This window comes from Miniopterus schreibersii (genome assembly GCF_964146895.1).
Source record: "Miniopterus schreibersii genome assembly, chromosome: 13".
Classification (NCBI taxonomy): domain Eukaryota; kingdom Metazoa; phylum Chordata; class Mammalia; order Chiroptera; family Miniopteridae; genus Miniopterus; species Miniopterus schreibersii.
Window position 1 is genome coordinate 28396773 of NC_138113.1, and position 26083 is coordinate 28422855.

Sequence of the window (26083 nt, forward strand, 5' to 3'; positions counted from 1 at the left end):
TGTTTCTGTTTAAAAATAAAATAAAAGGTTAAGGCTAGATGCTACTGACTGTATTTTACTAATTTTTAGAGGGAGTGAATAATCGCTACAAACTTTCCAATGGCTGGAAATTTATAACACTAAGTGACAGCAAATCAAAACACTTTCTTTTTAAATCAAAAGGGATTCACATACAGATGGAGTAAGTTTTAGATGGGTTTTCTCATACCCTATTTCCTCTTACAAAGGTATGTTAAGATGAAAAGAAAGCCCTAGTATATCATGTAGTGTGGTTCACAGCTTGAGCTTAGAGTCAGATCTGAATCTGAAAACCAGTTCTGCTACTTACTAGTGCAATATTACAGCCTGTTTTCCCATCTATGTAAGAGCAGTAATACCTACCTCTCATAAGGCTGTTATAAAAATTAAATGAGATAATGTAAAAAAAAAGCAGTTATCTGGCTCAGAATTAATCACAATAACTATAATTTTTATTTCATACTTAGCCAAAATAAATTACATTTTCAATTTCCTTTAGAACTAAATTTCTGTGCTCGTTTTGTTTTTTTATATCTATTCTCCTGCCTCTGGGTAGCTAATAATTTATGACTTAGAAAATCATTTCAAAATAGGAAATTCCTCCCCCAACTGCCACCAGGCTTATTAGGGCAGAAAGTAAGCTCTTGTCCCAGTTCTTGAGCTTTTGTCCCAGATTCAACAAACGATTCTGTGTTAATTTTCCTCTCTGGGTTGCAATTACCTTATGATGACACTCTTTATGATTCCCTATGATGACATTGATAAAGCAAATGCCAAATATGGAGCAGAGAGGCCCGAGGAAAGCCAAAGCCTCAGTCTCCAGTTACTCCAATTACTAAGACAGAGTAGACTTATACAAACCTAAATGTTTATGCTTCCTACCTCCTCCCTTACCTATTAGGACAACATTCACTTCTAATCCAAAAAATGTACACCAAATGATATGTTCAAAATGAGGGCGGTGTGGACTGCCCATAGCCAGAAGTACTTTTAACATCACTAACAATTCCTGAACTAAAATTTAACTTTAGAATAGTCATATTTGGTTTTCAATTAAAAAAACTAGGGGCTCCCTCTCCCGGGAGCATGCCCGAGCCTTTCCCTTTCCCTTCTCCTCCCACCTCAGGCACCTTACCTACCATTAGCTTCCTCACTCCCAAGCTCCTAGGACCTTCCATTGCCTCTATAACTTGTTTCCTACACCCATTTCTTCTAGGAATTACTTCTTCCACCTCTGTAATTTTACCAAATAAACGTTCTCTTATTTAAAAAAAAAAAAACAAAAAACACCTGGAAAACTATAATCTTGGTATATCCTAAATACCTCTGCATTAACCTCCTTATAATTTAATGGTAACGGCTTATACAGTATTTTTCCCCCTTAACTATGTACTTAACGCTTCATCTACAATAACCCAATTTTACCTGCTTTCTCTAAATCTAAACAAATCCACCATCCATCAGTCAAACACTATCTAGTTCATACCTCATCTTTTAAGATCTGTTATTGCTTAGTAATCAGCAAGTAGCCATTTTTCACAGCCACTTCACACAAAGTAGGGTCAAGACAATTTTACCATAACAGAAGTATAGATGAAGTATAACGTCTTCATCAATGATGTAGCATTAACATTGGTTTTTCATTATAATCACTTTTTAAAAAAGGGTCTTTACCCCTGAAGCAAAAGACAGAAGGGGGGAGAGGGGAGAAAAGGGGGGGAGGAGAAGGGAAGGAGGAGACAGTCTAACAGCCCAGCTCCAGACCAATAAAGCTGCCTTTATAAGCATGCTGCAAGGCACGGCTCTAAAGCAGTGGTTTCAATGACAAACCCGTGAAGGCACACCATTTTTAGACGTGAAAGACAAACAGTTAACAAATGAAGCAACCTTTCACTTTTGATTATTAAAATAGTATTCTAAAAATAGTAAGAACACATGCAGCCAGCTGACAAAACTGTTTCAAAATGTATCAGAACACAGCTAAGATGAAAAAATACTCAAAATGCCAATTTCAAAAGTGTGCCGTATTAAAGGGCTCTTTAAGGAATTCTCTGTAATAAAGTGTTTGTAAGAAGTCGTAATTTTATCCCTTGACTATAAACACTTGCTATACTGGTGTGCTAAACACAATCTTAACTAGAAACATAAGTTTTTAAATGTTTTAAATGACTCCCTCTTATAAATTCAGTAGATCCCAGAGGAATAGAAAGCAAAAGTACTATCAAATAATTCTCCGCTGTTCTCCAACATTTGTGCATAAGAACCAGAAATACTAGACTCCTCTGATTTTAAAATCAAGGTATGTGTGGCCTTGGCTGGGTAGCTCAGTTGATTAGTGTCATCCAGATACAACAAGGTTTGCAGGTTCAATCCCCTGTCAGGGCACATACAAGAGTTAACCAATGAATGCACAGATAAGGGGAACAATAAATCAGTGTTTCTCTCTCTCCCCCACCTTCCCCTCTCTCTAAAATCAATAAATTAAAAAATAAACAACATCGGGGTAAGTATGATACAGGGAGTCCAAGAGCGAAAGAATTTTAAAATCTTTCAAAGTTGAAGTTTTATAACTTTACACAGTGTGGTCTGAATGGAAATACAGTAAGAGGTACTCCTTTCAAAAGGAGAGTTAATATATAACAGTAAAAAGATTACAGAAAATTAGAGAAAGTGAATAAAGAATAAATTACAGTCCTGAAAAATGTTTTAAGAAAGAGCCCCCTCAAAAGCAGCCCAGATCTCCAGTTTCTTTCTGATCCCTTCCAAGTGGAACACATTACCACTTTTAAATTCTGTATCAACAGAGCTCTACTTCACAATGTGTGCTCTGTTTAGAGGAGGCACACAGCCTTGTGTGTGAGTACTCCAAGCCGCTGGGCCAATATGGTTTATCTGCCTACAGCATCGATTTTAGTCCAGAGATAAATGGGGAAGAATTTTACTTACAGAAGCATTACTTAATAAGCCAGATACAGATACAAATGTTTAAGATAAAATGTGAAACTTCCAAGAATTTTCTCACACTAGACCTCTTTAGGAAATACCTCAGAGCCTCAGGGAAAGGGAAGAGGTATAGATAGTTTTGAGAATCACTAGTACTGGAAAAAAAAATAGTGGTTTGGACACTAGAAGACCTACGTCTTCAAGATTTAAAAACAGGAAAAAAAGAAAGTAAAGAGTGCTAGACCAGTGATAAGAAAACAGGAGGGGCTGGTTAATGAAGCAGAAAACTTCCGACTGCATGGATGGAAGAAGCGGCAAACCCAACACCTTTAAAGCATATGCAGGGTGCATTTGGGAAATGCATGGTGCATTTTTAATTATCACAATTACTGGGGCAGGCTAAATGGAACTTTAGTGGTCAGAAGCCAGGTATACTAGATATCCTGCAATTCATGGAACAGCCAGACACAACACAAAATTGTTGCAAGACTTTCAAGTGTCCCACTATACGGTTACCAGGTTAAAATTTTTTGAACCTAAAAGTTTACTGCTTTAAACATTTAATGTTTTTTGCATAGTTTTAATGGACACTGATACTTCTGGGTATACAACTAACATGTAAATTGAACAAGGCTGTACTACTTGTTCTGTTGAAAATTTTACCTAGGGGTATTCATTATTCCTATGAGAAGGGAAAGAGGAAGGGAGGGTCATACTGACATGGCAATTCCAATTGCAACACCTAATTTGTCAATACCATATTCCTGTCAATGGGTAGTTGTTGCATGTAAATACGTAACTAAGACTAAAGATTTTTAAAAGTCTTAGAAGCAGCGTCATTATATTGGCAATTAGCAGACACACAAAACATAAGGATGTCATAGAATTTCATTAATAATTTTTTTGTTAAAAAGCTGTATGTTATTGTAAACTTTTTGAATATGGCACAAAAGGCAATTTATGTTGTGAAAATTATATATTGAAATTACTTATTTATTTTGGCATTGCTTGTTTTTAATCTTACTCTGATATTCTCCCCAGATGCCCACTGCACAAATTCTCTATGGCTTTATATATAGTTTATTTCCCCAATTCAGCCTTTGCCTCTAATTCCTCACATATAGTAATGTTTAAAAATAATGTTTTGTGATACAGAATAGCTACACCACACATCATTACATAAAAAATTATTGTGACACTATGTTACAAGTAAGGCCAGCTGATCTGTGAGAATATCAAACTCTCTTCTCAGTTCAGTTGTCTAAAATTAAAGTTATTTCCCTTTCTGTACCATCGTATTTAGTTAAATCTTATGTTATTCTTTATCCTAGCACTAGCTTTTATTTATTTTTAATTTGTTTGTATTAATTTTAGAGAGGGAGAGGGATAGAGATAGAAACATTGATGAGAAACATCATCGATCAGCTGCCTCCTACATGCCTCCTACTGGGGATCGAGCTAGCAAAATGTACATGTGCCCTGACTGGGAATCGAACTGGTGGCCTCTTGGTGCATGGGGTAAAGATCAACCAACTGAGCCACACTGGCTGGGAACACTAGTTTTTATTTTAATGTCCACTCCTAATGCTGTTCTTTCAAGTTCTTGTACTTCTTACACAGAATGTGTTCTAACCTTTTTTTCTTTTAAATCCAAATTTACTCATCATAAGTAGATGCAAAATCTGAATACCATACGGTGTCTTTTAGTATAATAATGTCTGCATGTTTGAAACATATACAGGGTGGGGCAAAAGTCAGTTTACAGTTGTTTGTATGGAAAATAACACAATAATTAATAAGTAATAATACAAGAATACACTCTGTTTTGCATGCTCACAACTGTAAAACTTACTTTTGCCCTATCCTGTATTGTTTTGTAATAAACTACTTTCCTATTATTTCTCTTCTATTGTTAAGACATTTATATTCATTTTTGTCAATAAGTGTAAATAATGAACACAGATAAGTTATACTATACTTATAAATTTCATTTTTAAACAATAAACTATAAAATAGAAAAGGGGATGCTGAGTCTGTTAAGAGTTGAGAATCACTGCTTTAAACAAAACGATAATTTCAGCAGAGACACATTTCTTCAAAAAACCAAGAATAGCCACGGTAAAACTTTTAAGAAAGAAGGTTTCCACACGGGCAAGGATGATGTGAAGCTTCAGGGAAAGACATGGTAATAAGCACAGTATCAAGAATCAGAGAGGAACTGCAAGCCCTGACTGACACTTAGGCGTAAGCTCTAACAAAATTTCCAGGAAAACAGCTAGTATTACTTTAAGAGGAAACACATAGGACTTTAAAGGAAGTGGCTGCCTTCGCAAAGGTACCCCTTTCAGGGCTGAAAGTATGAAACTTGGTTTTGAAGACGCAAGTAAACAACATATTAAAGAAGAAGAAATTATTGAAAAAATTGCCTTAATTTACCAAAGACTTTCAGAGGCAGCCAAAAAGAATCAGCCAGGAAATTCTCAGGATAACTGATTTTGAACACAGTATAAAGGTCACTGAAATCTATAAAACAGCGATTCCAGTTCAAACTTCAATGAGCTCGGGGTTTTTTTAATATATATATTTTTATTGATTTCAGAGAGAGAAAGAGAGAGAGAAACATCAATGATGAGAGAGTCATTGATTGGCTGCCTCCTGCAAATCCCCTACTAGGGATCGAGCCCACAACCCAGGAATGTGCCCTGACCAGGAATAGAACCAACATGCTCAACCGCTGAGCCACGCCAGCTGGGCAATGGGCTCGTATTTTAATACACCCAATCCAATCCACACCATGCTCTTTCCAGCAGAAATACAACTCAAAAATCTTTACAATACAGCTTTTATGCTATATTTTGGATTTTCATATTACTTATAAAAACATATTTAAACATTGTACCATTTAGTTTCATGATGAATTTCCTATTTTTATGGTTGAAAAATGGGTTTCCTTGTTTTAACACATGAATCTTCAGGAAATAAATGACTTCTGACTACTCTATTTGTGACCACTCTCCAAATACCAATTAGGGCCTAAGTTCAGAATCAACTATAACCATTCTCTTTTTTGCTCTCTTCATTTACATCATTTCACTACTTACTTACCTATGACCTGAAAAACTCTTAAAGTCTGCCATCTGCCATGATTTTCTAAAATTCTATGAAATAGACTGCTCAGTTAAGTGAAGCCTGAGGATTAATCGTGGATTAAATGAACTGAACTGGGGAGGCTACAAGAAGTAATGAAATAACATCAACATGTCTAGGATTGAGAGAGAAACCGCAGATATCAATCTTTAAAGACTGAATTTATAAAAGAGAAAGAGGAAAATAATACAAGTGTGTAAAATGGGGCTCTTCAGGAATGAGTGTATATGACAAACAACTCTAGGTAATGAGAAGAAACAGCTATAAAGGAAAATTCTTCCTAAAAATAAACCTCAGTCTCAATGTAGAAGTATTTTAAGCCAAACATGCTAAGATTGAGGCAATTAAGGAGCTAGGTCACAAATGGACAAGCCAAACCCTGTTAACAGAGGAAAATGATACTTTGCAATCAAGTCTGAAACCACTACTAACCAAGAGGGCAGATGATCACATTATACTCTGTAAATTCAGAATAAAATGCAAAATACACCAAAACTAGAGATCTGGAAGAGTCAGGATGCATGTGCAAGAAGCCACAGTCAGTCAGAGACTTACAAGCTTAGTATGTCTAAACATTACTAGATGATAACACAAACCAGAGCTGTGCACTGAATAGCTTGTGCTCTCAGCACAGTCAAACACCAAAGCGGAGGCTTCTGTAACTGGGAGTGTGTACGCCCTGGACTATGCAAAGCTCCTCTTCTTGAAACATTCATTTTAGTCAAAGAAATAAAACCCATGTGGATATAGTATGAAGAATGCCAAATATGCATTAATTTTAATGACAAAATAATAGATTTCAACAAAAATCTCTTGCTTTCTTTGGCCATTATGATGATTTTAGCTGTTAGAAATATCTTGATGGGAGATTATTAAGTACAGCTTCAGATGTAGTTCAAAGAGGGTAAAATTTGTTTTAGGAGTTAAGTTACATAAAATTGAGTACATTAAAATGTACATTTGCTTGCTTATCTCAAACCAGTATTTCTCAATTATGATCAACCCCCTCAAGTGCTCCTAAAGAAGTTCTTTAAATGGAAATACTTACTTAGGAAACCAATTTAATCCCAGGTGCTCTGTCTTGGAATATAATATTCTTTCCACCATGTCATAAAGTGGTCTCCAAGGTAACTCCAAATCATCTCTTGAAAGAAGTTCCTTTTTCCTAGTAGAAAAGGTGAGCACATGTAAGTATGTGTGCACAGGTGCACTGCACATGCCACGCAGGGAGGGCGCTGTTCAGTGCTGCTGCCCCAGCAGAGGTTTCTGCCTCTCGTCATCCAGAGCCCACTCACTGGCGAGCACGGCAGGTGGTACGGAGGACAATGCATCAGATTCCTGCTGCTGCTCAAACCTCAGAGATCACCTGGTAAAAAGGGGCATTTAAGTCTGTGCCACCATCACTACAGATGAATTTCATATTTTCCCATACTATCTACGGAGTATTTAGTTTCCAGCACTGTGCTGGGTGCCCTGGGATAAGCAGAAGAATAAATGATCCCTGTCTTCTCAAAGATCTCACAAACTATATATGAAAAGATAATTAGTATAAATAAAATGGTCAGACAACATAGAGTTCAGTATGTGCTAGAGAAAAGAAAGTTTCATGGAGGAGGTGAAATTTTAAATAAAAGGTTAATTAACACATGTGATTTAAACTTTTAAGTTCTCATTCCCTAAAACCTTGAAAAAACCAACCAACAAAATCTTACCAGAAATCATAGGAAAACTGACTTACTTTAACAAGTTGATCAAGAGACGGGCAAATCCCTGCATCATGCTGATTTCCAGTTTTGGAATTGATACCAGCTCATACAATAACTTGACAAAAAGAACATGATCTTCTTTGCTAAATTTTCTCCCATAAAGTCGAATATATCTGCAAGAGAAAAATCAATATAGCCTTTAAAAAAATCGGTACTGTGATACATCCATACCTTGCAGCACTATTCACAACAGCTGTGTGGAAGCAACATAAATATCCACCGACAGATAAACGGATTGAAAAAATGTGGTATATACACACAATGAAATATTACTCAGCCTTTAAAAAGGAGATTCTGTCATATGCTACAACATGGATGAGCCTTGAAGATATTATGCTAAAAAGTTAAATAAGCCACTCATAAAAAGATCAATATTGCACAAGTCTACTTATATGTGGTAAAGTAATCAAGATCAGAAAAAACAGAAAATGGAATGGTGGTTGCCAGGGATTGGGATGAAAGGGGCAACAGGGAGTTGTTCAACGGGTAAAGAGTTTCAGTCATGCAAGGTGAAAGTTCTGTTGTACAACAATGTACATATTGTTAACGATGCTGTACTGCACACTTAAAATTGTTAAGATAATAAATTTGTGCTTCTTGCCACAATAAAAAAAATATGTATTGTAACACAATTTCAAATGTCTTTTATGTTAATCATTTTATATCTACCTGTCATGAGGAAAATAATTATTCTGTATTTTCATTAAGACTACCAAATAAGTATCTTATCAATAAAAGGCTTATAATGGTAACTGAAGTCTCATCAACATTTACTAACTAATTAAAAACACTGTGTCTTATTGTTGTATGGTCTTAACTGGCCTTTGGTCGGAAGTTACCTGCTCCCCTTCTTTTATTAAGCAAATGCTCATTCAAGATAATGTGCTCATTCTAATTATAACTCCCTGAAGTTACTTAAAAACAGCCTGTCATAGCACAATTCAAGAATGAGACAGAACAAAGGAGTACTGATATACAAGTTTCCACCTGTTTTAACCACAAGAAATCCTGGAAGAATGCATATGGCTTACTCAGACTCCTGAAACAATGCAGCAGGTCACACAACCTGTACCATGTTTCCAAGAGTTAACTCAAATATAATAAAGTTACCATAAAAAATAATGTAGTATTTTGCCTCAAAATTGTACAATTTCAATTTTTTTACTTTGGAGAACCAACGTAATCAAAACCACCAACTAAAAGCAAATTTAAGAAAAAAGGCGTTCCAAAAAACAAGAATGACTAATCATAGCATATTTAAGGATTCAGAGGTAACTAAACTTAAGTAACTAAAACTTACTTAGAACAAATTACTGGATACTTAAAATCATAAACTCCTTTGAGGAAGACCATTTTATGGACAATTAAATACATAAATTAATAGAATAGTATTAATATTCCTTATATGATCTTGAGCACTTCCCCAACAGCTAACATCAAATTAAACTCATCATGCTTAACTCCTAAAATTAGGATACTTAACTGCTTTTTGTTTTCCAGAAATTCCTTAAAATTCTTGCTCCACTAACAGCACTCTTATTTTCTCAGGCTGCTGTGTATTTATTCAACTCTCTTCTGCGACTTCAAGGTATAATCCCATGACAGTATGGGAGGCAGAACAACCGGACCTGAGAGGTGGTTGTGCCGCTACCAGTAATTACTGTGAAAGTTCCTTAACTACCCGGGGCTGGGAATGCAAATGGATTAGTGAAGACATAGACGTATACATATACATATACATATACATATACATATACATATACATATACATATACATATACATATACATATACATATACATATACATATACAACCTAAGCCAGGCTGCCAGAGGTTCTTCAGGCTGCTGAATAGACATGGTACAGCCTCTTCCCAAAGCCTCCCTCAATTTCTCTAAGTTTAGAAGTAAAAGCTAAGATCACTGAAATGCCACTTTTAAGTAAAAACAAGCCTTATCTTTTAAACCCAGCACACATCTGAAAGGTGAAGCGGAAGAGCCCAAAGCAGCAGTCCTCGCTTTCAGTGGCTACTAAGGCCTTGCCAGGACTGCAGAGGTCCCCAGGGCTATACACTCTCTTTCCCCTGTGGCTAGGATACTTTTATAGGAAAAGTGGGAAATGCTGCTCTAAGCCACTGAAATAACTTAGCTACAGTCCATTGTTTTTACCACAGTAGAAAGATAGCTGTGTGTTTAACATGGGAGACATAAAATTCAGAGCCCAAATGTAATATTAATGAAAAGAAGAGACCACCAGGGGGATTTCTAGAGGAGCTGGAACTGCTGACAAAATTAGAGGTTTTTAGGGAAACTGCTCAAAAATCTTTTATTTCCCCGTCAACCAGCAAATAGTTCTCGCCAACCAGAAGGTTGGTTCTGCTTTCAGCATTTCTCAAAATGCAGTCTAAGAAGATTTCTTCTGAAGAGCACAAAAGTCCTGAGAGAAAAAATTAATAACTGGTCTTCATTAAAATTAAGAATGTCTATTCAGCCCGGCCAGTGTTGCACAGTAGTCGAGCACAGACCCATGCACCAAGAGGTCACTGGTTCGATTCCCGGTCAGGACACATGCCCAAGTTTCAGCTGCAATCCCCAGCAGGGGTCCTGCAGCAGGCAGCCAATGAATGTATTGATGTTTCTGTCTCTCTCTCTACCTCTTCCTTCCTCTCTAAAATAATTTTTTTTTAAAAAGAATGTCTATTCACAATAAAACACCATTAAAAATGAAAAGCTCAGATATTTGGAATACATACATCTGACAAAGGACTCACTCAAATTACTATGAATCATCCCTTCAAATCAATAAGAAAAAGATACAACCAAGTAAAAAATGGGCAAAAGACTCACTCCTTAAAAGATAACATTCAGATGAATACTAAGCATATGAAAAGATGCTCAACATCTATACCTAACCGTAAAAGCAAATTAAAACCACAATAAGGTCCCACACACACTTCACACTCACCAAAGTGGCTAAAATTTAAAAGCCTCACAACATCCAGTCTGGGTGAGAATGTAGAGCAAGGGGCCCTTTCTGTTAAGGGTGGGCACATAAACTGGTACACCCACTCTAGAAACACCGCCGGACGTGGCCTCGCAGATGTCTATTATTAGACATCACACTATTTAAAATGCATATTCATTGGCTCCATCTTAAATCTACTCCATCACAAATACTGGGAGTATTATATGCAATAAAGCTGTTATGCCTGGCCAGGTGGCTCAGTTGGCTGGAGCGTCGTCACATACACTGGTTCCGATTCCCAGTCAGGGCACAAACCTAGGGTTCGGGTTCGATCCCAGTCAGGGAACATACATGAGGCAACCAACTGATGTTTCTCTCTCACATCAGTGTTCCTCTCTCTCTCCTCCTTTCCTCCCTCTCTAAAATCAATGGACATATCCCAGGGTAAAGATTTTTTTTTAAAAGGCTGTTTATAAAGAAAATGAAATTGAAAAGCAAAATACTGAGAATAAAGACTGAGAATCTTTATTTTTTAAAACTACTCTAGTTCGAACAGAAAACCTTTTTCCAATTAATTTTCATATTATATTTTAGGACAAAGAATTACTACTAGATCTCTCAAAATACTTGGAAACCTTGGTAACAGTCATGATTGAAGTTCTGAACAGACTGTTTCCTTATAGATGACACGTCACCATGATCCATTCTCCCACGAGAGGGAAAAATAACAGTAAAAGGCAATACAAAAGCACTTTTCAACCGCTTCCTCCTAACAACCCTATAGTGTATTATTAAAATGTTTTAATTTTTAATCTTAAGAAAGACTGCGGAATACCAGGGACAGTAATTATCTAAGAAAATGTACAATACTGTCAAGGTTTTTTTCTACTCTACATCTTGATAGTTTAGTATACATTACAAGGAAATTTAAAGTAAAATATAAAATTAGACAACACGATTGTAAGAATTAGTTTGGCTGGAGGCTAAAAATATTGGTTTTCAATACAAGCTTTGTCAGTCACCAGTTATTTTTATTAAAGGCAATCACTGGGTTTCTAATCCATCTATATCCATCAATAAAGTAAAATTAACATCATTTCAGAGGAACATTAAGACTTGTGTTATTATAAAACATGCAAGAACCTTAGCAATGATATTTAACCTTAAGAAAATGCTTTATATTTGGGGTAATTCTACTGAAAAGACAAAATATGAAATTTTAACTTGAAAAAAATTTTTTAAATATGTCTTTATTGATTTCAGAGAGAGGAAGGGCGAGGGAGAGCGAGACAGAAACATCAATGATGAGTCATTCATCAGTTGCCTCCTTCACACCCCCTACGGGGGACTGAGTCCACATCTCCGGCATGTGCCTTGACCAGGAATTGAACCAGTGATCTCTTGGTGCATGGGACGACACTCAACCAACTGAGCCACACTGGGCCGTCTACAGAGTCTTTTTTAAATTAGAAATTTCTCTAAAAGAAATGTGTAGGAGTTAAGTTGGTTAGAGCATCGGCCCAATATGCCCAGGTTGGGGATTCAAACACCTGTCAGGGAGCATACAAAAAGTACCCAATTAATGCATAAATAAGTGGAACAACAAATCGATGGTCGTCTGTGTGTGTCTTAATACCTGATAGTTAAGACTAAATGACAAATATTTTACAGCAAGGAAAGCTACCATGACCAGTGAAATCCCTGACAGTAACTTCAACTCTTCCCTCTACCAAAATGAATATCACACACTTTTGCTATAGCTATATCAGTTCCAGTATTTTCTTTCTGTTCCTAAGGTGTCACCAAATAGAAAAAAAAAGGGGGGGAGGGCAAAATCAGCAGAGAAAACTAGAGGATCAGGAATAAATTATTTTGACTAAGTCCATCATTACACATAATATTGAAAATGCAAATAACAGCTTCTCACTGCTAGAAACAGTGAATGAACAATAAAATGAAGTGTTTTCTCATAAGCCTACCTCTCCTCTTTTAAAAAGGCATTTCTAGAGCAAATGACACGTACAGGATGAGAGTTATGCTACCCGGAAAACCAAATATACAGAAATAAGGGAATAAATGAAGTACTGTTAGTTCTAGGGTTCTTTTTTTTTTAACCAAAGTTTCATCATATGTAGTAATCATTGAATAGAATCTTAAAAGACTAGAAAGCTGTCATCACTCTGAATAGGCAACCCAGGGTCAAGATAATCTGAGCATTAGGGGGAAGAGGCACAGGAGACAGCTCTAGGAAGAGGAACAGAGTAAGAACAGGGTACTTCTGTGGCAAGAAGACACAACCAAGAGAATGTTTCTTCTCTCCGAAGAGGTCAAGCTGAAGATCAAGAAAGGGGATACACTATCACAAACAAAGCACACAACAATAACGGATATTAATTCCAAGTGACTGCTGGTAAGGAACAAAGGCAAGTTAGTTGCTATGTAATATGGAGGATGTCTTGTTTCCATTCTTGCTTGCTTTGCAATTCTCAACACTATAATCAACTTTGGATAGACAGCTTTACTGATTTCAACATAGTAGCCAAGCAAGCAGGAAGAGCATGGTTCTACAAGATTGCTGGGAATTCAAATTGCTCTATGTTAGTCTCCCAGGCAAGTCATTTAATCTCCTATGTATATACGTAAAACCTAGATGTCCTCACAAAGCTATGGTGATAGATAATTGATTAACATACATGAAAGACATTCTAATTTAACTGTTCTAGAATGGGGGACAGGGGGCTCCAGGTACCAGTTGTTTTTTATAAGCTTCCCAGATGTCTCTCCACGTTTGGGAAATAACACATGCTTTAAAAAAATCTATTTAAGTCATTAAAAATGTAATACTAATACAATCTGTTACAACTTATATTTCTTTAATTGGTTATGAGGCAAAATATATCTTAAGATGTTTTACTATAATTATTTTCTTGTGAATTATTTGTTCATATCCTTAGAAACCTCTCAATCCTTTAAGACCTCCTCCTTCATGAAGTCTTCTTTCATTCCCAAACAAAAGTGCCATCTCTGTCCTCTCTGCCCCTTAAATAGCTTGTACCAAACCTTGAGTATTTTTCATATGCTATCTCATAATATAGTTATATATGTACACATTACTCTATTTCTTTAGATGACTGAAAGATATTTGGCAGCAGGGACTCTCCCCCCCCCCCCCAACACCTATTTAGCCCTCAGCTCTAACCAGAGCTGAAATAAGGTGGATATTCTGAGAAACATTTTTTTCAACAGCTTTAATATACAAGTGTATCAGGGGGAATATACTGGGCTTAAGTAATTACAAACAGCTCACCAGCTCATCAGAGCAAATTCTATTTTTAAGAAAGAAAAAAGAAAACCTACGAACTAACAATAAATATTTGACCAGATTAAGCAAATTGGCTTTAAAACATTAACAAGTTTCCAAAACACTAAAAAACAGGTGTTTCATCTTTATCTAGTATAGTATTTCTTTTATTTCTAAAAAAAATATATCTTTGATTTCAGAGAGAGGAAGGGAGGGGGGGAGAGAGAGAAACATCAATGATGAGTCACTAATCGGCTGCCTCCTGCAAGCCAACCCACGGGGATCAAACCCACAACTGGGACATGTGCCCTGACCAGGAATAGAACCCGGATCTCCTGGATCATAGGTCAATACTCAACCGCTGAGCCATGCCAGCTGGGCTCAAGTACAGTATTTCTAATGGAAAGCTCCACATGGGCAAGGAGGTCTGAGGTATGCAGGTGTCTTTACCCCCATCCATTGCAGGCTGAACAATGCTCACTTAGTTTCAGCATACATATTTCAGACTTATATTCTTCATGACATTGAAATTGACAGGACTATTTCTAAAGTAATAAAGTTATTCACTGCTAACACCTACTAATGATGCCTCTATTCATTTTTTTCCAGGCTGTTTCTCTCTGGAGGCATGCATTTCCTGAAACAGGCATCCATTTCTTGCAATGCTTTACTAAGTGTCATTTAAGAGCCAGGGCATGGCAACAACCAATGGAAACATAAAAATAAGTAAGAAATGGCCCTGTAGCATACAACCTTGACAGGGAGACAGGTAACTGATTATTTCAATATAATGCTCTGAGTACAGACTTGTAAGGTCAATTTGCTCATATCTCTGTTTCCCCACATTAAATGGCTTTCTCCAAACTCCTCCATAACTAACCAAATCCTACCTCAAGGCTCAGCTGCAATTCTCCTTCCTGGTGTAATCTTCCCAGGCTACACAGCCCAGGGAGCTTTCCTTCCTCCAAACACATGGTTAAGAGCTAGAGCCCTGTGGTCATCAGGCAAATCTGCTGTTACATAACCTAGCTTAAGTCTCATTTCTTCAGTGGTAAAATTGGGATAATAAACATACCTATAGTTCATGGGGTTGTTTGTGAAAATAAAATAAATTAATGTAGAGCCTTTAGCACAATGCTAGCACATTCTGAGCCCTCAATATATATGGTAGGTAATAACTATAATAAGGCCTTCTTGTAAGATCCCTCAGATTACTAATAATCTATTGTAACTTTTCATTTTCATCTCTTGTATCTTTATAGCTTAATAAATAGGTGTTGTGATATTATTTGAAGTACAGAAAGAAACCTGTGATCAGCAGCTTTCATATTGTTTAGCCACAACCCAGAGTAATAAATACATAACCTAGTATACATATAAATTATATATATATTACACACATAACCAAAACAAAAGTCATAAACATTCCCCCCTATCACTTCCAAATTCACTCTAATAATTCTAATTTAGTTCACTAATCAACAAACAACCTCCTGCCCCTAAAAGAAACAGCTGGTTAAGACCTACTAAATGATATATCCTTTGGTCACAGTCCACAATTTAGAAAATTCTCTCTTAAACATTTACAAATGAACAGAGATAAAAACTGTGAGAGCCCACAAGTAAAAACCAACAAACAAAAACAACAACAACCACAAATTAAAGTCTTAAGATATTTGTCTGTTAAATTATGAATTTTTAAAAAGATTACACTTCTAAATCATTCCTGAATTTAAGTGGTAATTTTTCTCCTACCATACACATAATAGGGACCTCTGTTTGGTATATGTTGACAGAAATATGACAACATTTTTACTGCAATTTCTTGAAAGTAACCTACCTTCCCTCAGAATACAAACTATCCCAACTAAACTTTTCAGGAATCTGCCCAAAATATAAACACTCACATGTAAAAGGTTGCCTTCACAAAATTTCTAGGTCTCAAAAACTACTTCATCCTTCCCTTAAAAAATTGTCAGAAAATTAAATGAAACACCCACTCTTAACAGCTCAAAGATTACTAACACATTCCATTTAGACTACCATTAGAAGATTACAAAGTATTTTTAATAATTCTTAAGCAATCTCCAACTTATATACAATACTATTCTCAAACCCATTTCACAGCTACAATAGTGTTTTTTTTAAAAAGGGAAAAAGCCTTGCCCTGGCCAGGCAGCTCAGTTGGTTAGAGTATTGTCTCCATACACCAAGGTTGCAGGTTTGATCCCAGGGAAGGGCACACACAAGATGAAACCAATGAATGCATAAGTAGGAGGAACAACAAACTGATGTTTCTCTTCCCTCCCTCCCTCCCTCCCTCCCTCCCTCCCCCCCTCCTTTCCCCACTCTAAAATCAGTAAATTAAAAAAATTTTCTTTTGCCTGGATGGGAGTGGCTCATCCGTCGAGTGTTGACCTGGGATCCAGGAGATCGCGGTTGGATTCCCAGTCAGGGCACATGCCCGGGTTGTGGGCTCGATCCCCAGTCGGGGGCTTGCAGGAGGCAGCCGATCAATGACTCTCTCATCATTGATGTGTGTGTGTCTCTCTCTCCCTCTCTCTGAAATCAATAAAGATATATTTAAAAAAATACATAAATAAATTTTCTTTTGCAGAAAGGGAAAAAACCTTTTTAAACTCTAAAATTTAGGGTCTAGGTATTACGAAACTGCCAAATTAGCATAAAAAGGTGATGACCACTACCAAAATTTTACGGTTCATCTTACATTTTTAATACTAAATATTTAATCATACAATTATTATAGACTTATTTTTAAGTGAAATCTCAGGCAAACTCCCTGATCCAACCAATACAATCTGCTTTCTTTAATTAACTTTGGGTGGGTTATGAAACACAATTTCTTCCTTAACCAAAATGCTTCCCTCCACTACTGTGGTTAGAGTATACTTTCTTTTGAACCCAGTATTAAAGAGATCTCATTCCAGATTTGATGTCTCCATTTTGACCGTAAAGGTAACAATTCCTTAGAACGACATAATGCTTTAGTTTTCAAAGAACAAAAAAGAGTTAATTCTAATATTACTGAGAACCTATGAATGTATATACCACTGTGCTAAATGCTGGGAGTGGAGGGAAGGAGATAAATACGGAAAACACTGACCTCAAGAAAGCTCGCAGCAGAGGGAAGGTGTGTACACAGAAGAGAAAAGCATGAACAAGGGATCCAGAGCCAGTGCACTAAAAGGGAAAACGCTGAGCTTAGGCCAAATATGGACGTAGCCAACCTCAAGGTTCCAAATGAGAATATTTATAGTACGTGCTGCTTTAACATTCCAGTGGCAAGCTCAATGAATATAAAGGTTTTTCGTTGTTTGCTCACTGTTGCTTTTATTTTCATGTTCTCAGCTTGCTGTTTACACAGCATGAATGAGATTTTTTATCTAATTTTCTACAAAGATTAGAGGAAAACACACTTCAATTTTGTATTGGGGGGGGGAGTTCATTAGAAATAAGTCTCACTAGAAATAAAGCGAGCACCCAGGTTCCACAGTAAGGACAGGTTTAGAAGTTGTGCACTTATTTACTAACAGTTAAGCATCCTTTAAAAAACAAGAATCAGCCATCATTTCACTTCAATTAAGAACATGTACTTCAAAAAGTTTTATTTTACAACACGAGACCACTTGGAAAAAATGTTCTTAAATGATATATTTGGATCTCAGAAGAACAGCTATGGTACTGTTTTACTAATTTTTTTTCTAACTGCCTTTCTCATTGTAGGGTATTAAAATACACTGGTCAGAATGAGAATTTTTTTAAAAGCAATTAACTGAGAACCCATATTTTCCTTTCCCAAATTTCTTGATGGAGTTACACACCTTACCTAGTCTGTCCCAAATAAACAAAAATGTGACTAAGTGAAAGAGCACAATGGAACTTTCCCAGAGGGCAGAAATCTTTCACTGACATAGCACAAGTGCCAAAGCGTGTCATCCACACAAGGCACTCAGAAAATAATCTGTTCAAAGAAGACTCCTGATGTGACTACTTTGTGTCCAACTATCTATTAATCTATCAACATCAGTGTCTGTTTTTAAAATGGAGATAATTCAAGGAAGTCCTTGTTACCCCAAGATTGATTCTATATCTTCAAGTTAAGAGGGAGGGGAAAAAAAGATGAATGTCATAATATAAAAATGTTCATTAATAAGCAAATTTTTAATCTGTCCATGAGGTCTGTCTGCAGTAAACCTTAGACAAAACAATGCAACTGACATGGAAACTCAGAAGTAAAATCACAAATTTTGCAAAAAAGAACATCAGGTTGATCAAAGTGACAATGGGTTATTGCTATTTTTTTTAAGTTTGATAATGGTATTGGTATTGACTTTTTTGGTCTAATTCCTTTTCCCTTAAAGATTCATATTAGAAGCACTTACGAATGAAGTAATATGCTTCAAAAATAAAGTAACACAATAGGCCATTGAGTTGATAAATGTTGAAGATGGGTTATGGGTACATGGAGTTCATTTTATTATTCTCTTCCTTTGTGTATATTTGACAGTTTCCATAATAGAAAAACTGTTCACAGCAAAACAAATAAAGAATATTAGAAAACTGTTCAAATCACATATACTGACAAATGAGATTCTGGTAGAAACAGCCAGTTAGCTAGTGAGAACTGACAAGGTGTTGTAACAGTGACTAAGAGAGGTCCCTGGAAAATGGGAAGGGCCTCAAGAACACTGCTATGAAAAATTGAATGTGTGCATGTGTGGAGATAGAGGATGTAATGGAACTCTATTTTCAGCTCAACCTTGCTCTGAACCTAAAACTGCTCTAAAAAATAAAGCTTGTTAATTTTTTAAAAACCTTATGTGAAGGATAGCTTGTTGTGTGTGCTATTATACAACCTCGTCAGAAAAATTCATGTCCCCAAAATCACTTAATTCACTTATTTTGTTTTTTCTTATGGAAAATCAACTTTCTCACTACAAAGAAATTTGGGTTCCCATTTGAGTGTGGTCATTTAATAAAGACAAACCTTTTATACTACTTTCTCTAACTGGTTCTCCCTGATGAATGTGGTAATTTGTCAAGATTTCAAGATTTTTTTTTTTTTTACAAATAAAAAGGACTTGTATTTATTATGTACTTCACAATTTCAATACTCAAACATTGGATGCCCTATTAAGAACATCATGTTACTCGGCAATTGAGATTCAGTGGTTAGGATTTTCTACTTTCTTCCCCAACACAGAGATATCAGTTTATCTGATAACTCATATCTTGACTAAATTAAATACATTATGTGGTTTCAACTGGGATAATCCAATTCCTGTCCAGGAGGAAGGCTACTTACTGTTCTTAATAATAAAACAAGAGAGCTACAGTTTCATTAGCAAATGAAATGATTCCTCAGTATAATACAGTCATTTCATTATAAAACAGCAAAGAGTATAACATTTCATTGTAACAAACAAGACATCTAAATTTGCTTCATAATACACCAAGATCACTTCACTAAAATCAAAATTCTGTGAATGAAAGAAATTATCATGAATGGGGTGAGCTTGTAGGAAAGAGTAGCTCATTCACCAGTTGTCCCTCCTTTCACCCTTCCTCCAGGCCAATTTAAACTAACAGAGAGCTTGCTGGAAAAGTCCTTAGAGATTAGTCCAATGATTTTTTCTTCTTTTCAAGCGCTATGTTTTGGAGTCCTAAGCAGGCATCAGGGATTCAATAAAGTGTTACAAAGAAAACAATCAGTGTGGTCTTAGCGTGAGGAATCCAATTCTGTGTTTTAGATTTTGCTGTTATAAAACAGATTTTTTTAGACACCACTAATAGTCTGCACTATCACTTTCCAAAAACGGGCTCTAAGGCTAAGAGAGGTTGAACAAGACCAAGACGGTAACGTTGGTGGCAAAGCCAGGTATAGATATATTGAGGTCTTAGGACTAGACCTCAGTGCCTCTCATGAAAGGTCCAGAAGTGCAAAGGAGAAAAGCAAGCGTCTTCAATTCCATTCTCTACATTGGCCATACCCGTCATCTACCAATACCATGAGCTGCTTGTCTCTACTGCCGTTTTCCAAAGACCACTAGACTAGTTTGTGCCTCTCTTCCGCTTCCTTGCTTCTTAGAAAATGGCCCTGTGATATGTCATCTGATCTCTCTTGAACGGGTTCTAATACTTTAAACTGTCGGTACAAGAGAAGTTGTGTCATATTACAGGAACAGTTTTTTAAATACACAGAAGTAACCTTTCTTCACAGAGATGCTAAACAGACCCACAAGTCTCGAAATGGACTGAAACAGAATTACGATAACTATTAAAATGAGGTGCAAAGTAAAAAGAGGGGAGCCTTTCGAGAGTGCCTCTCAAACCAGAACTCTACCCCGCCCAGATCTGTGACGCCTAGATTAGGGGTGTAAACTTCTGGTCAGGAACCCAGTCCCAGTGCCTTTGAACAGCATTTACATTTGGGTCTTCTTTGTACTTGATACTTTACAAACTGCTCACAGACTCTGTAGCACAGTACACAATGGCTTATCTGAGGCTCTACAGGATACAAAATAAAATCATAAAATACCAGAGCGATGTTTCTCTAACCTCCTCATTTGTCTCCCAAGAATACCAAGAAACATATGATTAAAGTAATTTTCCACAGAACTAGTGGGAGAAATTAGATTTTATTTCCATTACTATTCTCCACTCTTCGACAAAGTACTAAATACGATCACTACTCTGGTAATTGACAGCTATCGTCACACGTTCTGGCATCATTTAGATGTAAACTTGTGCAACACACACAAGGCTTAATAAACAACAAGCACAGATATAAACAGGTCACCTTAACATGACTTAGGAGAAAAAAATACAGCCAAGATGACAACATGTCCCACCAAGTTCAAAATGTCTCACAGCACAATCCCAAGAATCAGTTTTCAACATTTAACCACAGTTCCAAAATAAAATTCTATCTGATAGCATTTCTTGCTGGTAATTTAGATAGAAATGGTTTTAAGTTTGTAGGTTATCAAGCCATATAACTGCAATCTTGCCCTAAACACTAAGGACTGTGTCCAATATATTTTGAGCCCTTCCTAGGTAAAAGCTACTTAATACCTAAATAAGCCAAAAATAATAAACCCTAGGTGGTAATGTGCCAAACTTAGTAACAGTAAATGCCAGAAAACAATGCTTAACTATGCCTGTATAGATTCTAGATTCATAAATCCAAATCAGACATGCATTCACACATTGGTATATTTATATACTGTACATCTAAAAGGAGCTGTTTGTGTCTCCCAAAATTGTTATTCCCTGACAAATCTAATCCAAGTGATTAAAGTGGGGAATTACTGGAACTGACAGAGTAACCTTATTTTTACTGTGCCTGAGTAACACAAACAGCTAGGAGGCTCATGTGAAAAATCATGTTAATTTTAATCATTTACAAAACATTCTTCTGTTTTGGTTAAAAGTGGCTCTTCTCCTAGTTGCATTCCCCCCCTCCCCCAAGTCTCCTATGGATCTTAACACCAAAAACTTGACTCTAAGCAAGCAGAAAGCTGTTAACCTTGACATTTTATGGTCACTCTTTGAAAAGGGCAACTTAAGTGTTTCAGTTTTGCTTTTTAACTAAAAAGGTAATTACTCCCACCATCACTGCCAAGTAGATACGAGAAATTTGTCAAAGGTTCCCTAATAATCGGCATAATCCTGTGAGGAAACGTAAAGAAGACTATTGCATTACAAAACCCTGAGTCATCACCCAGTTCACTCAGCAGATTTGGGTAAACATTGGATAAGTGATATGTCTTATGAGTTCCCCCATTCATACCCCATGCATGAGCATACAATGTTACCAGATTTCGTGTATAAATTAACTAAACAAGATACAGCAAAATTCTTTTAAAAGTTCTTCTGACACAATGAAGATGCCCATCTAGCAAATCAAGTTTCTAACCTCCCCCCCACTCCCCACAACTCATTTTCCCCTAAGTTCAGGTGCACTACAGTTCGCAGCCAGGTTACAAAAAAAAAAAAAAAAAGTAGTAAAAGACTAGAACTCCTGAAACTGATTTCGATAATCTACATTCACCTCAGCGACTCAAAATTACCACACGTCCCGATACTAAAGACTTCCAGGACACCCTGACAGCGCTTCCCTATTCGCCTTAGTAGCTACATTTCCAAACAGGCGCAATATACACCTTCCCTAAGTTCTAAGACTCAGCATTCTCGACATTAACGTCTAGTAGGCAGCCCAAGTGTGCGCTGAGGGCTGATTTTAAACCAATCTTTACCATCAAACCCACAAACACTGAGCAGGCCCCAAAAAAGTAGAACCTACAAGTTTCCTTCGACCTCCTTCCTATTCTGGGACTGAGAGCTATGAAGCGGCGGCGATCACAGGGGAAGGAAGAACCGGAGGAACTAGGAAAAAGTCAAGAGCTGCTTCCCCAAAGACGAGTCCCCTCTGCGCCCCTTCCCACGGGAGCACAGGTCCAAGGAGGACCCTTGGGGGGGCTGCTTATCTCTTTCCCTAGGGACCCCGCAGTTCGGGAGACACCAACCCGACCCCTTGCGGAAAAGCAGCAAGGGGGGGCGCAGAGGGCCGGGGAGACCCGAGGAGGGAGGTCCCGCAGCAAAGTGGTGGGGAGGAAGCCCGAGTGCTTTCCCAAGCGGCCGTGGCGACCCGGGGACTGTGCACGGGGACCACGGGCTCGAGCACCGGCAGCGCTGAGGTCCAGCCACCCCGAGCGGACAAAGAGCGCCCCCCGGCCCCGGGCGCCCCGCTCCGAGCCAGTGTCCGTGGCCCAGCCCGCAGGCCCGGGCGCACTTACGTGGAAAGTTTCCTGGTCCAGAAGAGGCCCCCGGGCCACAGCTCCTGGAGCTGCACGGCCCGGCCCAGGTTGCTTTTGATCTGGGCCAGCTGCAAGTCGGACTCGGCGTCCAGGCGCTCGGCGTAGGGCAGCAGCTTGTTGTAGACGATCTCCTTCTGCGGGACGAAGGACCGCGGGCCCGGCCCGGGACGCCCGCCCGGCTCCGGCGGGTCCCCGCCGCCCGCCAGCTCGGCCCGCTCCATGAGCCGCGGGACACCCTCCCACCCCCTCCCACCCGAACCCTCCCCGGCCCCCACCCCTCTCCGGGCTCCGCCTCCTCCGCGTCGTCGTAGCCCTGCGGCCGCCGGCCCGTCGCCCTCGGCCCGACCGCTGGGCCCCCTCCCCCGGCCGGCGCGCTGCTGGCCCCGCGCGGTCCCGGTTCGTTGGCGGCGGCAGCGGCCGCTCTGCTCGGCCCGCACCGGCTCCGCTGGTGACGCTGCAGCCGCCGGCCCGGAGGTTCCGGACGGGCCTCAAGTCACTTCCGGGGCGGGGCGGGGCGGGGCGGGGCGACGGCGTCGGAGGGGGCGGAGCCGCTGGGGCCGCGGGGCGAGCGCCCGCGGGACTGCACCTCCCTGGTCGCCGGCCGGGCTCGCAGCCCTCACCCTCGGGCCCCACGGGCCACGCGTCCGCTGCCCCACCGGAAACACGAGGCCGAATTCCAGGCCATTGTCCTTTCTGGCGGGGGTCGCGGCCTCGTCGCCTCTCTCGAGCCCCAAGTCGCCGTGGCCGCGGGCGGGGCGTCTGGCCTAGCCCCCCCCACGCTGAGTTCGTGGAAAAGCCTGGGCGCTCGGACCAGCCCACGTGATACTTACAGATTTTTATTTATTTATTTATTTATTTATTTTTTACTACCTCCTTTAAGCCCTCGTCTTTCTGGTAATCATTCTACTAGCCGCCCTCCTCAGTTATTCATTCAATCAAATGGGACTGAAACTGATTTGCATGTCCTGAGCGTGTTTTTGGCCCTGAAGGCCGAGCTAGAGAGCGCGAGGTCCCCGCCCTGCGGGGATCCAGTCGGGCCGGGCTGCGGGCCGGGAGCTCGGTGGTTACTCCGGGGCTCTCGCAACTGCCTCGGCGGCGCCTGAGGGGCGGTGGGCCCGGAGGTCGACAGGGGTGAAGCGGAGGGCGTCAGGTGGTTAGCAGAGCTGACACGGAAATCGAAGGCCGGGGTGACTGCTCAGCTGGCTGGAAAGGAAGGGAGGGGGAACGGGGTGCCAGCCGCGCGGGGCCTCGCGGGGCTCAGAGGGCAGCGCAGGCCGAGGCTGAGGGGAACGTCGGGGACTCTAGGGCTCTACCCTGAAGGCGACAGGAAGGTCTGAAAGGTTTCTTCAGGCATAGGGGTAGTAGCATCTTTATTTTTTTGAAGAATCGCTCTGGCTTTGTATGAAAATGACTTAAACAGACGAGACTGGATAAAGGAAGATCCCGTGGGAAGCCGTGAATGATTCGAGGGCCATTTCAGCGGGTGGAACGGCCTGGGCCTGAGAGCTGGCGGGATGTGAGGCGTGCGATGGAGGGAGGAGGCGGTGAAGGCCAAGCTCTGCCCGGAAGCCGGATGAGCCGTGAAGCCCTGTGCGGCGACAGAGGACGCGGCAGAAACGGCCTGCGAGGCAGCACGCCTGAGGGACGGTTAAGTTTTCCCGCGTGGATGAGGGGCGTGGTCTGAGGGGGGCTAGGTTAGCCTAGAGATGGGTTGGAAGGAGCGGGACGTAGAAGATTATTACAGGGTAAACTGGGGCCTGTTACCGTTTTGAAGAGCGCGTTTGAGCAGCGGTTGATCCCCGCTGGGCAGGGCCGCGCGCGAAGTGGCTAAGGGCGCTCGGCGACCCGAGCCGGGGGAGACCCGGCGGCGGCGCAGGCGCTGCAGGCCCAGAAAGGGAGCTGTTTGATTGGCTGTGGGCCCAGCCCGGGGGCTGCTGGGAACTGCCCTTGGCATTTAGATCTCGTGACCTTGAGGCACACCTAGGTTTTCGGTTTGCTTACGCGGCCTGCCAAAGCACTGGTGCCGCCTGGCTCTCACGGCCTCCTTGTTTAATTAATGCAACAGTAGGGAAAGAATCGGGCCCTTGCCCGAACTCTGAGCAACCCCAGAGTTTGGGACAGAGAAAGAGGCGAGAGCCCCTAAAGAATACTCCCCAGACGCAGGCGGCAGTAGGGGGCGGCCGGGAAAGTGGGCCTTCCTGAAAGTGGTGTTTCGGGTGGAGGCAGTGACCAACCATCCAAAAGGCGCCCATGGGTCCCAGGGAGTGAGAGCGACAGGTTCCCGGGACTGTTGATAAAGCAGGTAAGAGCGGTTTCGTGGAGGGCAGGAATGGAGGCCAGATTACACCGACAGTGGACCAAAGGGAAGTAACAGAGGCAGCAAACGTGCACTACCTTTTTTTAAAACTTTGGGTGAGAAGAATATGGGAGAGATTAGGAGGTTGCTGGAATAAAAAGAGGAATTTTTGAAGGTGGGATATATATTTTTTAAAAATGTTGATGACACCAGGCGGGCGTGGCTCAGCCGTTGAGCATCCACCTAGGATCCAGGAGGTGGAGGTTCGATTCCCAGTCAGGGCACATGCCCGGGTTGGGGCTCGATCCCCTGTCGGGAGTGTGCAGGAGGCAGCCGGTCAATGACGACTCTCTCCTCATTGATGTTTCTATCCCTCTCGCTTTCTCCCTTCCTCTCTCTGAAATCAATACAAATATATATATTTTAAAATGCCCTAGCCGGTTTGGCTCAGCGGTTAGAGCGTCAGCCCAAGGACTGAAGGGTCCCAGTTCCATTCTGGCCAAGGGCACGTACCTCAGTTGCAGACTCGATCCCCTGCCATGGTCAGGCAGGTGTGAGAGGCAACCAATTGATGTCTCTCTCTCATGTTGATGTTTTTCTCTGTCTCTCTCTCCCTCCCACTCTCTCTGAAAAGCAATGGAAAAAATATCCTCGGGTGAGGATAAAAATACACATATTGATGAGAAGGATCGGATGGAAGACGGGTGGGTGATGATAGAGAACGGGAGGGAGTGTGGCATCTGGCCCTTCGCACCAAACCAGATTACTTCCACAGTCAGAGGAGAAAAGCAAGGAGGGGAGCAGCAAAT

At 40.1% G+C, this 26083-nt stretch overlaps 1 protein-coding gene across 1 annotated transcript in view; it reads right to left on the reverse strand.

Moving 5' to 3' along the window:
* The window catches only part of PSME4 (proteasome activator subunit 4), a 77914-nt gene extending 54705 nt beyond the window's left edge, over positions 1 to 23209 (reverse strand). Inside the window, exons 1-3 of the mRNA XM_081157129.1 lie at positions 22958 to 23209; positions 7847 to 7987; positions 7157 to 7273 (exon numbers count right to left, since the gene is read on the reverse strand). Of these exons, the coding sequence (XP_081013255.1) occupies positions 7157 to 7273; positions 7847 to 7987; positions 22958 to 23199 (500 nt within the window). The 5' untranslated portion in view covers positions 23200 to 23209. The remainder of the gene's footprint in view (positions 1 to 7156; positions 7274 to 7846; positions 7988 to 22957) is intronic.
* Between the last annotated feature and the right edge of the window lie 2874 nt (positions 23210 to 26083).